The following is a 12,621-nucleotide window of genomic DNA, read 5'->3' on the forward strand; positions in this document are numbered from 1 at the left end:
CGTAACATTTATTATTTGTTAAAATAAAAGTTTTTATTAAACACATTCCAATCTTAAATCATTTGCCCCTTTTTAAAATTTTAATAAAAAAAAAACTTTACAGTATTCTGTAATTTTTTTTTTTTTAAAAATTTCTCTTAAGATAATTCAAAAATATTTTGTTTGTAAAATAAAAGCAAAAAATATTTATAAAATTTTTAAGAATTTATAATAATAAAATAAAACATTTTTAATAGTAAAATGATATTTCAAAGAAATTAAAATTATTTATTTTTAATTAAGTTATTCTTTTTCTTAATAAAAAATAATTTTGAAAATGAAATTTATATAAATATTAACATTAATAAAATATAATTGCAAAATTGTTAGGAAAAAAAAATACTTTTTGAGGTTGATGTTAGTAATATATTGAAAGTGTTAAAATAAAATTTGTGTAAATATTGTAAATATTTATATATACAGGAAAAAATACTTTTTATAAAAGTATATTAAATTTTTACATAATAATGTTATTAAGGGAAAAATATATAATAAAAAGAAATTTTATATTTTATCATTTGAAATAAATCCACTTCTTTTTATTTTAATTTTTTAAATTTTCAAAAAAGTATTAAATTTCTTACTTTTTAATAATTTATAAATTTAAGTAAAAAAAAAAGAAAAAAAAATTTTCTATTCAATACCATATATTATATGTATATAAACACATTATAATATTTGTATTTAAATTTAAAATTAAACTTCCACTTAAGATAAGCTAACTTTAGACGGGGATGCAAATGTCCAAACATATTTATAAATTTTACTATTGGTAATATCTATATTACTAAAATAAATAAGAATAAAGAATATATAGATATACAGGATGGTTCAAGAAGGTGTTTATTTTATCATTAAAAAATTTAAAAAAAAATATTTTTTTAATTCTTTATTACTTTATTTTAGTAAAAAAAAATAAAGATTTATTAATCTTTTTTTTTATATTATAAATAAAATAATATTAATTAATAAAGTAATTTTAAAAAATTATTAATAATTTTTTTGAAATTTTGTAACCTTTGTTTAAAAAAAAATATAGTTATAATTATCCAATATATTAGTTATATAAATGTACTTTTTTTAATAAGATGACCTTTATAAACCATCCTATATATTAACTTTGTATTTCTTTTATCAGCATCTTTTAAAAATCTTCAAAATTTTATAAATAAATTCTTTACAAAATGTTTTAGTCTAAGATAATAAATAAATTTTTTCTTTTTACCATCAACTTTATTAATGATACTAGGACATTATAAATAAATGTTTGTATTAGTATTTATAATAAATTATATAAGAAATTCGTAAAGTTTTTTTTAGTAACTAAGACATTGATAATTATAAGTCATAACAATCGATATCATTTAAATAATAGTAAAATATTTGGATTATATTTATCAATTTTCCTAAAATTGAAGGTTTTATAAAAAATGGCACGTATGCTAAAGTTAAAAGACTAATCTATATAATATAATATGAATAATAAATTTATAGACAGTTGTTTATATATTAATTTTTTTTTTTTAATAAATACATTTTAGAAATATAATAAATGATCTATATCTTAAAAATAATTATTATTTGGTCTTCATTGATGTAAATAATTGTTAATATAAATATAATTCTAAGAAATAAAAAGAATATTTTTCAATAAAATATTTAATTCATGTTAAAACATAAAGAATGTATACATTAGAAATTAGTTTTATATTTATTCACTACAAATCTAAGTAAAACAATTTAAAATTTTTAAAAATGATATTTGTTAAAAAATATATTTAATGATATAAAAAAACTTTTTGTTAAAATAATTGTAATTTTTATAAAAATTTGTTTATATAAATAATATTTATGTAATGAAAAAAAAAAGTATTTAATAATAATGTAATATAAAATTTTATATCTAAACGACTGTGTTATAAGCACTATGAAATCCACCAGTAAATGGCATCCTATTTTGATCAAGAGGATGAGAAATATCATCATTACTCAGTCGATTAGTAGAATAATCATTTTCAATACTTTTTTTTTTATCTAATTTGTTTTTATAATTTGATTTGTCACTAGCTGGCACGTAAGCAGCTGCTTTTTGGCGTTTAATAGCATCATGTGCTTCAGTTCCTTCTTTAGCTATAGCACCACCTTTTATTGATAATTCAAGATGACCATATAAAGTTGATTTTAAATCATTAGCACTAGTTATTTGTCCTTTTCTTGCTTCTAAGCGACTTCTATATAAAAATTCACCTAATGCTGCAATCATAGATGTTATCATACCAGCCATCAAAATATAAAATATTCCAGCTACTTTACTAAGATTTAAAGATGCACTACTACTTTCAGAAATTCCTTGATCACATTCACCTCTATCATACCACCATTTATTTTCAAGTTTTTTTAATTCTCCTCGTTCTTGTAATGCTAACACAGCAAGATTAATATGATCTTTCCATTCAGAACCAAATGGTGTTGCAACACCATACGATAAACTATTTAAATTTAAACCAACTTTCATTGTATCACATGGTTTTCTTGTATTTGCATAATCATTTGCTGTTGCTTCTAATAAAAATGCATATTTACCTTTAGATGTTCTTACTCTTTCAATTCCTTCATCATAATCTTTAACAAAAACAGATGGAACTTGACTTTCCATGTAACGATACATTTTAGAATACATCTCAACTGAAGAATATTTAAAAAATTGAGCCGTAGAACCACCGGATTGAATACCATATTTAATTTTTGTTTGTTTAGCCAAATCTTCAACTGATTCAATAGGAGCTTGCATCTTTTCTAATGTTAAAAATGCAGCAAGGTTAGCAGTATAACTGGAAACAATAATCATTGTAAAAAACCACCATGCAGATGATGCTATTCTTCCTGAAATTGATCTTGGTAATATATCTGTACCTTGTTGCATAAATGCAGCTAAAGTAAACCATAAACAATTATAGACAGAAAAATCATTAGAAATTGTAAATGATCCATTACTTGTTTCATCAATTCTCCATTCATATGGACTAAATCTTGAAACTAAAAATATTACAACAGAAACACCAACATAAGCAAAAATTATATACATCCAAATTTCTGTTGATAACGGTTGCATAAATGAAAATACAGAAAATTCTTGCTTATCTGGTTTTTTTATCATAATACTAATTCCTGTAACCTAAAAAATACTATTTGTATCTAAAAATTTTTACATACCATGAATGGTTTACTAAAATCAACAACTCTTTCTCTTTCTTGATTAATTGTTAAAGATGAAACAGCTAAATCTGCCTCACCATTTAATAATTTACCTATCATTCCATTCCAACTTCCATCAGGTAATTTAATACCATGTCCAATACTTTCATCAACAATAATTTCATATTTAAAATCATTAATTCTTTCTGATAAAAGTACTAATAAATCTACACAATATCCTTCAAAACGATTATTTCCCTGACATTCTGTTTTATTTGAATTAAGACATTCTCTTTTTATCATAACAAATGGTGAAACTAAAACTGTAATTACACGTAAAAGACGTTGACTACTTTGATCAGTATTTGTTTTTCTAACATGTTGTGAAATAGCTTCATCATTAACAAATCCAATACCTTGTTTCCATACTGTAACTTCTTTTTGATTAAAATTAGATGTATTTGATGAAATTAAATCTATAACTGTTACAGCATAATTTTTTCGAAAACCTAATCTATCAAATTCAATATGACCTGTTAATGTTCCATCTTCAGGTCCTATTTTAACATCATGAAGACTTTTAGCAATTAATTTTCCATGTTCAAAAGTACTAAATGGTCGATTTTCAGATTTTTTATCATATTGTGGATGACAATATATACCTTTAAATCCCCTATTATATAATTCACCATGCCTAAAATTTTGATAAAAAATAGAATCATTCTTTTTTAATGAATTTTCAAGAGATTTTTTAACAACAAGAACACCATCATGAACAAATGCCAATCTAGCTTCTAAGTCAATATTTTTTTCATTTCTATCTTGTTGCCTATTAAAATCAATACTTTTTTTTAATAAATTATGAATTTTTGTATCTTTAGAAACAATTTGAAAACCTGTAATATTTATATTTCCATTTTGAAACATCTCAACATCATAAGGAAGAAAATCAAAATTTACAACTAAGTAATGATAATTTTGTTGATTAAATTGTGCTCCTCTAATTGATGCTAAAAATTGTTGTTGTTTATAGGAAGAAGTAATATCTAAAATAATTCTCCTGGGTTCGTTATCTCTTCCATATTTCATATTAAATTTTCTTAAAAACTCTCCATAATCAATTACTTCTTGTGGTAATTTAACTAATTCAGATGTTATTGATAAATTAGAAAGTTTTTGTGCATAAAAATAGATTAATTCTAAATTTTGTGTTGCAACTTTTCCATCATGAAGATAGATGAAACTTTGCCATCTTTTTTGTACAATTATATTAGCAATAAGTTCCCCATTAGAAGGACGCATAGAAACTTCAAAACTATAATATGTCAAAATTTATTACTTTGTTATATGGTAATAAATGAAAAAAAAAACATACTTGTTAGGATAATTATCTAATGGACTTATTGCTGATATATCCCAATTAACAAAAGGAATTTCCATAGTACTAGAAACAGTACTATACGCCTCATATGTTCTTTGATTACCATCTACACCAGCCATCATTATCATGAGACCTTCTTGTAATTCAGAACAAATTTTTTTCATTACACCCCATACATCAAATGCTGCATTACGAAGAGCTTTATTATGATGTTTAATTTTAAATTTTGAATATATATCTTGATTATACATATTAATTGTAAAATTTAAAGCTCCAATAACACCTTGTTCTCTATCACCAGGAACAGTAAATGAAGCAATAGGTATTTTTGATGGATATCCATTTATTATTAAAATAATATAAAAATAAAAAAATACAAAAGATAAATAGTAATGAGTTAAAATCATTTTTAAATTTAATCTAAAATAAATACTTAAGTTATGTTTTCCGTTTTACTTTTTCTTTTCTAACAACCCAATTTCTGTCAAGTTAAATTTACAAATTATCTTATATAAACTTTATTATAGTTGACAAAAATTATTAGAAATAAGAAAGTAGCCAGTAGATAACTTTTATCAAGGAGTAATAAATAAGTTAGTATGAAGATTATATGATAGATACAGTAATTTAAAGTTATTGAGAAGTCAATTAAGAAACACATTATCCGATATCTAAGCAAAGAATACCCCATCAAGGAAAGCTTTTCTCTTGATTATGCGGTTATTCTTTAAAAGTAATTGAAAAGTTGAAGGAGGATTATAAGTTGAGTGTGGATAACAACCATCTTTGTATATTTATGAAAATAAAAACACTCTACATATTGGATTGTAGAGTGTAAAAGACCGATAATAAAATATTCTGTTATAAAAATATAAGATTGGTATTAAAGGAAAAGAGTAAGAGGCCTGTTAAAAGAATTTGATTAGGAAACAATTTAAAAGGAATAATAAGTTTTGTAATTGTATTATTATAATAGCAAAAAAAACTTGAAGAGTTCCTATCCCTTTAAATAACTTTTTAGTTCACACTTAAAAGTGTATGGATTAACTGTGTATGGATGGCAACAACACCGACAAACATCTCCATTTATTCTAAAAATATAAATAATTAATTTTAATTTTTTTTTAATATTATTTTTTTTAAAATAATACCTTTTTTCAGGAATACATGTTAAATAATCTAATCCATTAATAATATCAAGCATTGAATTTGTTACATTTGGTAAAGGTATTAATGGATTTGGCCATAATTTACATCCACCATTAAGTTGCCTTGAAACACATGCATCATTTTGGTCAATATTAATACATTTTCTTTCTGCAACAAATAATGGATTTATTACATTTCCGTTTCCTCGTCTATGACAATTACGTCCACAACTTTGTTGATATGAACATTCACCACATTGTTTTTCACTTATTGTCATTTTTCTTAAGTAATTATAAAAATTATCAAAAGCTGTACCAAAACGTTCTCTTAAAATTTTAAAAAATACATGAGAACGACATCCTGTTCTTCCTGGTAATAATTGATCAAAATAAGATCTTTCAAAACGTCTATTTGTTCCATTATGTGAATGTAACCAAATACATGGATTCCATTGACTCCATTCTTGACAATTTTCTGCTTGTATTGGATTTCCAAACATAGCAGATATTTGACCATCAACACATTTTCCAAATAATAAAATGGCTAGAAATAAAATAGGTAGAAACATACTATAAAAATTTTATAAATTATATAACAAATAATCTCTTTTATATCTATTTATTTCTTTTTATTTTATACAATAAATATGGATAAATTTAACAAAAATTAATGATGTGTAATAGTAACATTTATTTAATTTTAAATCATCTCAATTGTATCTTCCAACCATACTTTAACACATGAAGGTAATGGTTTATATTCTCTAATACACATTTCTATTAATACCGGATCAACGCCTATTTTCACTCTTCTAAAGCACAACTGACCCATTTGAGATTCATTGGTATATTGAATAAGACCTCTTTCAACTAGTGTGTCTAATTCTTTATAAATATCAACATCTGATTCATTATACTTGCCAAAAGAATTGTACTGATTTTTAAATCTCAAATAACTTTTATATATATTATGATATAAAAATTCAATATTCTGTGTATTTCTCATTAATTTAATGATGCATATTAGTAAACATAATTGACGAATTGTTAAACCTTTTAAAATACTTTCATTTATTTTTGTTGGAACAATTAATTCAATTATTTCAAATAATAAAGGTGGAATATCGGTGTTGTATGAGTCAAATGTAACTTCATTTCCATAATTTTTTTTATAATATAATTTAGATACTAATAAAACAACAATTTTTTTTAATGTTAACATTGAACAATCTTCCATATAAAGATTTTCAAATTTATCATAAACATCTTTTTGATAAATAATGCCATCAATTAATTCATTCCTTATTTCCTCCACTTCTTTCATTTTTTTACTCATATTTCCATTATATTTATTTTCTATTCCAAATAAAGAATCTAGTAACATGATCTTAAAATATTTTAAATATTCTTCATATGGCATATTAATTGTATATACAATTTCAATATTTGAAATACGAGATCTAACTCTTTTCTCTAGACAATTCTTCACATCTCTTAAATCAGAAACCAAAAAAACATACCAACTTCTATTTCTAGTTTCATTTAATAATTTATATAATAATATTTGATCACGATTTTCAGAAAATAACTCAAAATTTTCTAAAACAATAATTTTCAATTTATCATTCATTTCCTCTTCATCATCCATGTCCTCTAACATCTTTAAACCTGTTGCATTTGAAGTCAAATAAATGCAATCTAAAAATATAGTTTCAATTTTTTCCTCATACTCTCCAGTAATCAAACGAAGGGAACTTGTTTTTCCTGTTCCTTTGGGACCTACTACCAAACAACTCCCTCCCCTATTTGTATAACTAAATTCATTAATAATTCCCCTTAATTTTTCAATTTGTTTGTCAACACCATACAATTTTTTGTCAAATAACTTCAAATTTTCTAATACTCTCATAATAAAATAGAACCAAACTAAAATATTAAAAAAAAAAATTAGTTTACCCAAAACAAAATTTCATAAATAATAAAAAATAATTTCAATATTATTAAAATATAATGAACAATAAATAAGTAAAAAAAAAAAGATATAATTGTGTATTGGATACTATTAAAAAAAAATACATGTACTCTTCATTCCAAATATCATGATATATAATGAGTTTTTCTTTTTTGTAACCGTATAGCCAGAAGCAACAAGATTATAAATATAATATTATTAATTTTTTTTTATTTTAATGTATCAATTCAAAAAAATATATATATTTGAATCTAGTTATTTTATTTATCTATTTCATATGATACATTAAATCTCTTTACTGATATTAAATTTAATATATATTATAAAAAACTTCTGTGTTTATTTTTAAATAGTAAAACTTCTACTCAATTTTTCTAAAAATTTTGTTTTAAATAAACAAAAACATAAGTAAAAAGGACATTTTAAAACTCTTCGTTTTAGGATTTTGTAACGGAAACACGTTTATTTACAAAGCATAATTTTTTTTACAATAATATTTCTTTTATATTTTCAAGATAATTTATTAGTTTAAAATGGCTCCACAAACGATTCCAGGTGAGATGTTTGCTATAACATATGGGTGTTTAGTTGTTGAATTGATTAAAGATTATGAAAATGTAGAAGATGTCAATGCTCAATTAGACAAAATGGGGTATAATATTGGTTTAAGGATTGCTGATGATTTTTTATCTAAAAATGTTAATGTTGGGAAATGTACAGACATGAAACAATTATCAGAAGTTTTAGCTAAAACAGCACTAAAGACATATCTTGGAGTTACAGGTCAGGTCACATCATGGAGTGCAGGTGGAGATGAATGTTCTATTATCATAGATAGTAATCCTTTAACAGAATTTGTTGAAATTCCAGATAAATATAATGGTTTAAAATATTCACAAATTATTTGCGGTTCAATTAGAGGTGCATTAGAAGCTATGCACATGGATGTTATTGTTGTTCTTGTTGACGATGTTCCTAATCCAACAGAAATAAGGTTAAAATTCAATAGAATCATTCGTGAAAATGTTCCTGCCGGTGAGGATGAGTAGAAAAGTAATATAAAATGTATATATTATCTGCTTTTAATTATTTCAAATGTTATATTCTTATATTGTATAGGCGAAATTTGAGCTAATAAAATTTTTTCTCGATTTTCAATTATATTAAAAAAATTGTTTTGGATGAAAAATTGGCAATAGTTATTAGAAAAAGACTTTTTTTTAGATGATTATGAAAACAATTATTTCTAAGATTTTGGAGAAATAAATATCATTTTTTTATATATTAAAAAGGCGATAATAAATGTAAATTGTAAAAATAATAATTTTTTTAGAAAAATTATCCATTAAATTGTAAGTAATCACATATTTTTTTGTCTAAAAAATATATATATGTTAAGAAAAAATTAATAATATTTTTAAAAATAAAGAAACATGAAATAAAATACCACAGAATTGTAAGAAAAATATCAAAAAATAGAATATTAAAATTTCACAAATCAAGCTTTAATTTTTAATCCTCCATTAAAAAAAATAATTTGAAAAATATTCTATTCTCAAGGATTCGATCCTGACACGAAAATCTAAGAAGAATAACTTATAAGAGAAAACATTAATGACCTTTTTTGAAATGAAGATATTAGAAATCTGATTTTATAGGAAAATAGAATAGAATTTGGTGCAAGTAATACTAAATATTTATAATTGAATCTTTATTCTGACGATAGATATATAGATTCAAAAAAGGTAAAAAAAAAGTTCAAAAATTAATCATACTTGTAATATTTATTTGAACTTCATCTTAAACAATCTTAAAAACTTTTTTGAAAATAACAATATTAAGATACTAATTCAAAATTCACGCTAAGATATAAACCATAAATCATCTCAAAAAGATTCTCTAAAAATAATAATTATAAAGTCATTAATTTAAAAACAATTATTAAAAAAGTTTATACGCATATTGAAAATCATCTATATATTTCAAAATAATTATATTAATGATAATATCACTGAGTTTAGGTTTAAGTAAGATGATGGTTTCTGTTACATTTTATTGGGAAAAATTTTAAATAAGCCACGATACTAATGTCAATTAAATGTAACTTTATTAGGGGAATGTTCATAATTTTATTGAAGATCAAAGATTCTGGGAAAATAAAAAGACTTGAAAATGAGTAAATCTTTGTAAAACAATTAAGCAAAAATGTTATTAATGAAATTTATATTTATTAAATAATATCTGAGGTATATATTACCAAAATTGCTTAATTATAAATTTAATATTTTGTAGAAATAAAATTGCATTTGTTATTAAAAATTAGTTTATAAGTATTTTTTATTTTTTTTTATTATAAGTATTTTATTTTTAGCCTTAATTAGTTATGAGTAATTGTGATAAATCTTCAGTTGAAAAAATAAAAAATCAAGATGAAATGAGTGGAGTTTTGGATGAGACACTAAAAAAAGAGGAGTTAGTATTTAAAGATAATACAAATATTGGTAGAGTTGATAAATTTGCAAAGGTAAAATCTGCTTTACGAAAGTCATTAGCTCTTAATATTGAACCAGGAACATTTGATGATAAAGGAGATGAATTGAAATCAAAGATTCTTGGATATATGAAAAATCATTCAGATGAAAGTGAAGTATCAAACCAATCTATTAGTAATAATTATGTTCGTCGTATGTCAAAAAAATTTGAAAAAGATAATTTGAAAGATTTTCAGACATCTTGTAAAAAAGTAAATGAATATGAAACAAAATCAGAAACAAATATTGTCAAATCACCACCTTTTTTACGTCAATATAATTCTGACACTGAGATCTCTGATAAGATTCCAGATGTAGGTGGACTAAGGAACTATTATAAATATATGGGTTATTCAGATATTAATAATACTGTTAAAATGGTATCAGAATTAAAAGCATCTATAAATGATAAAAGTAAACCTTTTGATTAATAATTTATTTATGTATTTTTAAAGAAAAATATATTTAATATAACTCCTGAAAATATTGTATACTCTTTTTTTTTCTATTCTGATTTTTCGCATGGTTATTAATATAAAATTTAATTATCACTCGAAACACACTTTAATTCATATTTTTTACATTTAAACTATTGTATCTAATGACGTGCTTGTCATTTCATTTATTTATTATTATTTTCTTTTCTTTGACATTTTATTTTATTACATGTAATAATAATGTTCAACATAATATTGGCTACTGTCTTAGTTATAGGAATATTTATTGGAGCTATTGGAATATTTTACATTTCATATTTATATAAAATAAAAAAAAATAAAAATAACAATTTTAGTAAAAAGAATATTGTTAAAATTGAGAAAGAAAATTACAACATGTGGATTATTCAAACAGAAAAAAATGAAACAAATAAATCAAAATGTGTTGATGAAAAAAGCAAACTATCTTTAGAAAGTGTAAAAATTGATAAAGACGGAGTTTCTAGTAAAAATGAAACTAAGAAGATAAAAGATAATAAAATGTAAGAATAATATTATTTATTTGTTGTATGAAAAATCAGATGTTTAAATCAATGTATTATTAACTAATATTAGCTTCAAAAAAAGACACATGAAAAATTTTAAATATTAAAATAATAAATGCATTTAATTTTTATTTGTATATATATTTAAGAATGAATAAAGATAATTTTTACAAACAATTTTAAATAAAAATATATTTTATACTTTTTTTTCTATTAAAAAAAATGTTTTATTTTTTTAATATTATAGTAGGAAATCATTTTATTACACTTAAAAATTGTCATTTATTATAGTTTACCGGAAATATCTTTTCTGTATCAAAAAAATTTTTAACTCATATTGATATTTATATGTAAATTTATTTTACATTAATTTTATAATTTTTGTTTTTAATTATTTTTAAAAATATTTTTTGATTATTTCTATTGACAACATTTAATTACCATTCATGTTATAATGTAAATTTTTATAAGTATGATATTATCGTTTGTCGATTTTTAAATAATTTTAAAACTGATGAGTAGTTTTAATATTACATTATTCTTATTATAAAAAAAAAGGACTAAATTTTAATATCTTTTTTTTAATAATTAATCGTATTATCAAACAAAATTTACACTATTAAATTTATTTATTTTTAATCAATGTTATATAATTTGATTTAGAAACTTTTTTTGTGGTTAAATTAACATTTACTTATCCAAAAATTATTTTTTAAATGTCGAAACAAATTTTATTTTTAGCTTTTTTTTTTAATAACATAAATTTTATGATTTTTTTTTTTCCGTAAATATGTTAAATTTATTTTTCTTTTAAACAAATATAAAATATTTAATTGTCCTATAATAATCAATTTATGAAGTTTAATTTTTATAAATTTATTTATTAAGATATATAAAATTTGATTTAGTTAAAAAATTTGTTTAACTATAGTAAAACAATTATATTATCGTTAAAAATTTATCATTTTTTTAATCATACTTTTATAAAACAATTGATATTTACGAGGAATGTAATATCACACTGATTTTTTTTTAAAACTTTTAATATTTAAAAAAAAAAATTAAATTAGATAAGTTATTTTAAGGTTATTATATATAAAAAATTTTTTTAAGATTTCATTTATCATAATAAAATTATTTATTCTTTGAAATTTGGTAATAAATAAAAATTATTGTGAGTATCAAGCATTAAAATCATAATCATGTGATTACATATTAGTAATGAATTTCTCGACGTTGTTAGATTATATAAATATTGTAAGAATCATCATAATAAAGTGATAAAAATGATAAAAGATTAAACATATAAATTTTTCTACAAAAAAAAAGCTATCAAAAAACAAAGTTTTTTTTTTTGTCAAATGAAAAATATT

The 12,621-nt window shown here is 21.5% G+C and overlaps 5 protein-coding genes across 5 annotated transcripts; 2 read left to right on the plus strand and 3 right to left on the minus strand.

The window, feature by feature from the left end:
* Positions 1 to 1,942: 1,942 nt before the first annotated feature.
* On the minus strand, positions 1,943 to 5,022 carry SRAE_2000085900 (Glutamate receptor 1; the record flags this gene model as incomplete). The annotated part of the gene is made up of 3 exons (XM_024651742.1): positions 1,943 to 3,214; positions 3,253 to 4,549; positions 4,610 to 5,022. 3 exons carry the CDS (start codon positions 5,020 to 5,022, stop codon positions 1,943 to 1,945), a joined length of 2,982 nt encoding a protein of 993 aa, XP_024505389.1.
* A 590-nt stretch (positions 5,023 to 5,612) lies between these two features.
* Positions 5,613 to 6,332, minus strand: SRAE_2000086000 (Hypothetical protein; the record flags this gene model as incomplete). The annotated part of the gene is made up of 2 exons (XM_024651743.1): positions 5,613 to 5,706; positions 5,767 to 6,332. The coding sequence occupies 2 exons, from the start codon at positions 6,330 to 6,332 to the stop codon at positions 5,613 to 5,615; spliced, it is 660 nt and encodes a 219-aa protein (XP_024505390.1).
* Positions 6,333 to 6,463: 131 nt separating this feature from the next.
* Positions 6,464 to 7,672, minus strand: SRAE_2000086100 (Domain of unknown function DUF815 domain and P-loop containing nucleoside triphosphate hydrolase domain-containing protein; the record flags this gene model as incomplete). Its single annotated transcript, XM_024651744.1, has 1 exon — positions 6,464 to 7,672. The coding sequence occupies one exon, from the start codon at positions 7,670 to 7,672 to the stop codon at positions 6,464 to 6,466; it is 1,209 nt and encodes a 402-aa protein (XP_024505391.1).
* A 596-nt stretch (positions 7,673 to 8,268) lies between these two features.
* SRAE_2000086200 (Trafficking protein particle complex subunit 3) lies at positions 8,269 to 8,784 on the plus strand (the record flags this gene model as incomplete). The annotated part of the gene is made up of 2 exons (XM_024651745.1): positions 8,269 to 8,290; positions 8,342 to 8,784. 2 exons carry the CDS (start codon positions 8,269 to 8,271, stop codon positions 8,782 to 8,784), a joined length of 465 nt encoding a protein of 154 aa, XP_024505392.1.
* Positions 8,785 to 10,118: 1,334 nt separating this feature from the next.
* Positions 10,119 to 10,697, plus strand: SRAE_2000086300 (Hypothetical protein; the record flags this gene model as incomplete). The annotated part of the gene is made up of 1 exon (XM_024651746.1): positions 10,119 to 10,697. One exon carries the CDS (start codon positions 10,119 to 10,121, stop codon positions 10,695 to 10,697), a length of 579 nt encoding a protein of 192 aa, XP_024505393.1.
* Between the last annotated feature and the right edge of the window lie 1,924 nt (positions 10,698 to 12,621).

This window comes from Strongyloides ratti, assembly GCF_001040885.1.
Source record: "Strongyloides ratti genome assembly S_ratti_ED321, chromosome : 2".
In the NCBI taxonomy this organism is placed as follows: domain Eukaryota; kingdom Metazoa; phylum Nematoda; class Chromadorea; order Rhabditida; family Strongyloididae; genus Strongyloides; species Strongyloides ratti.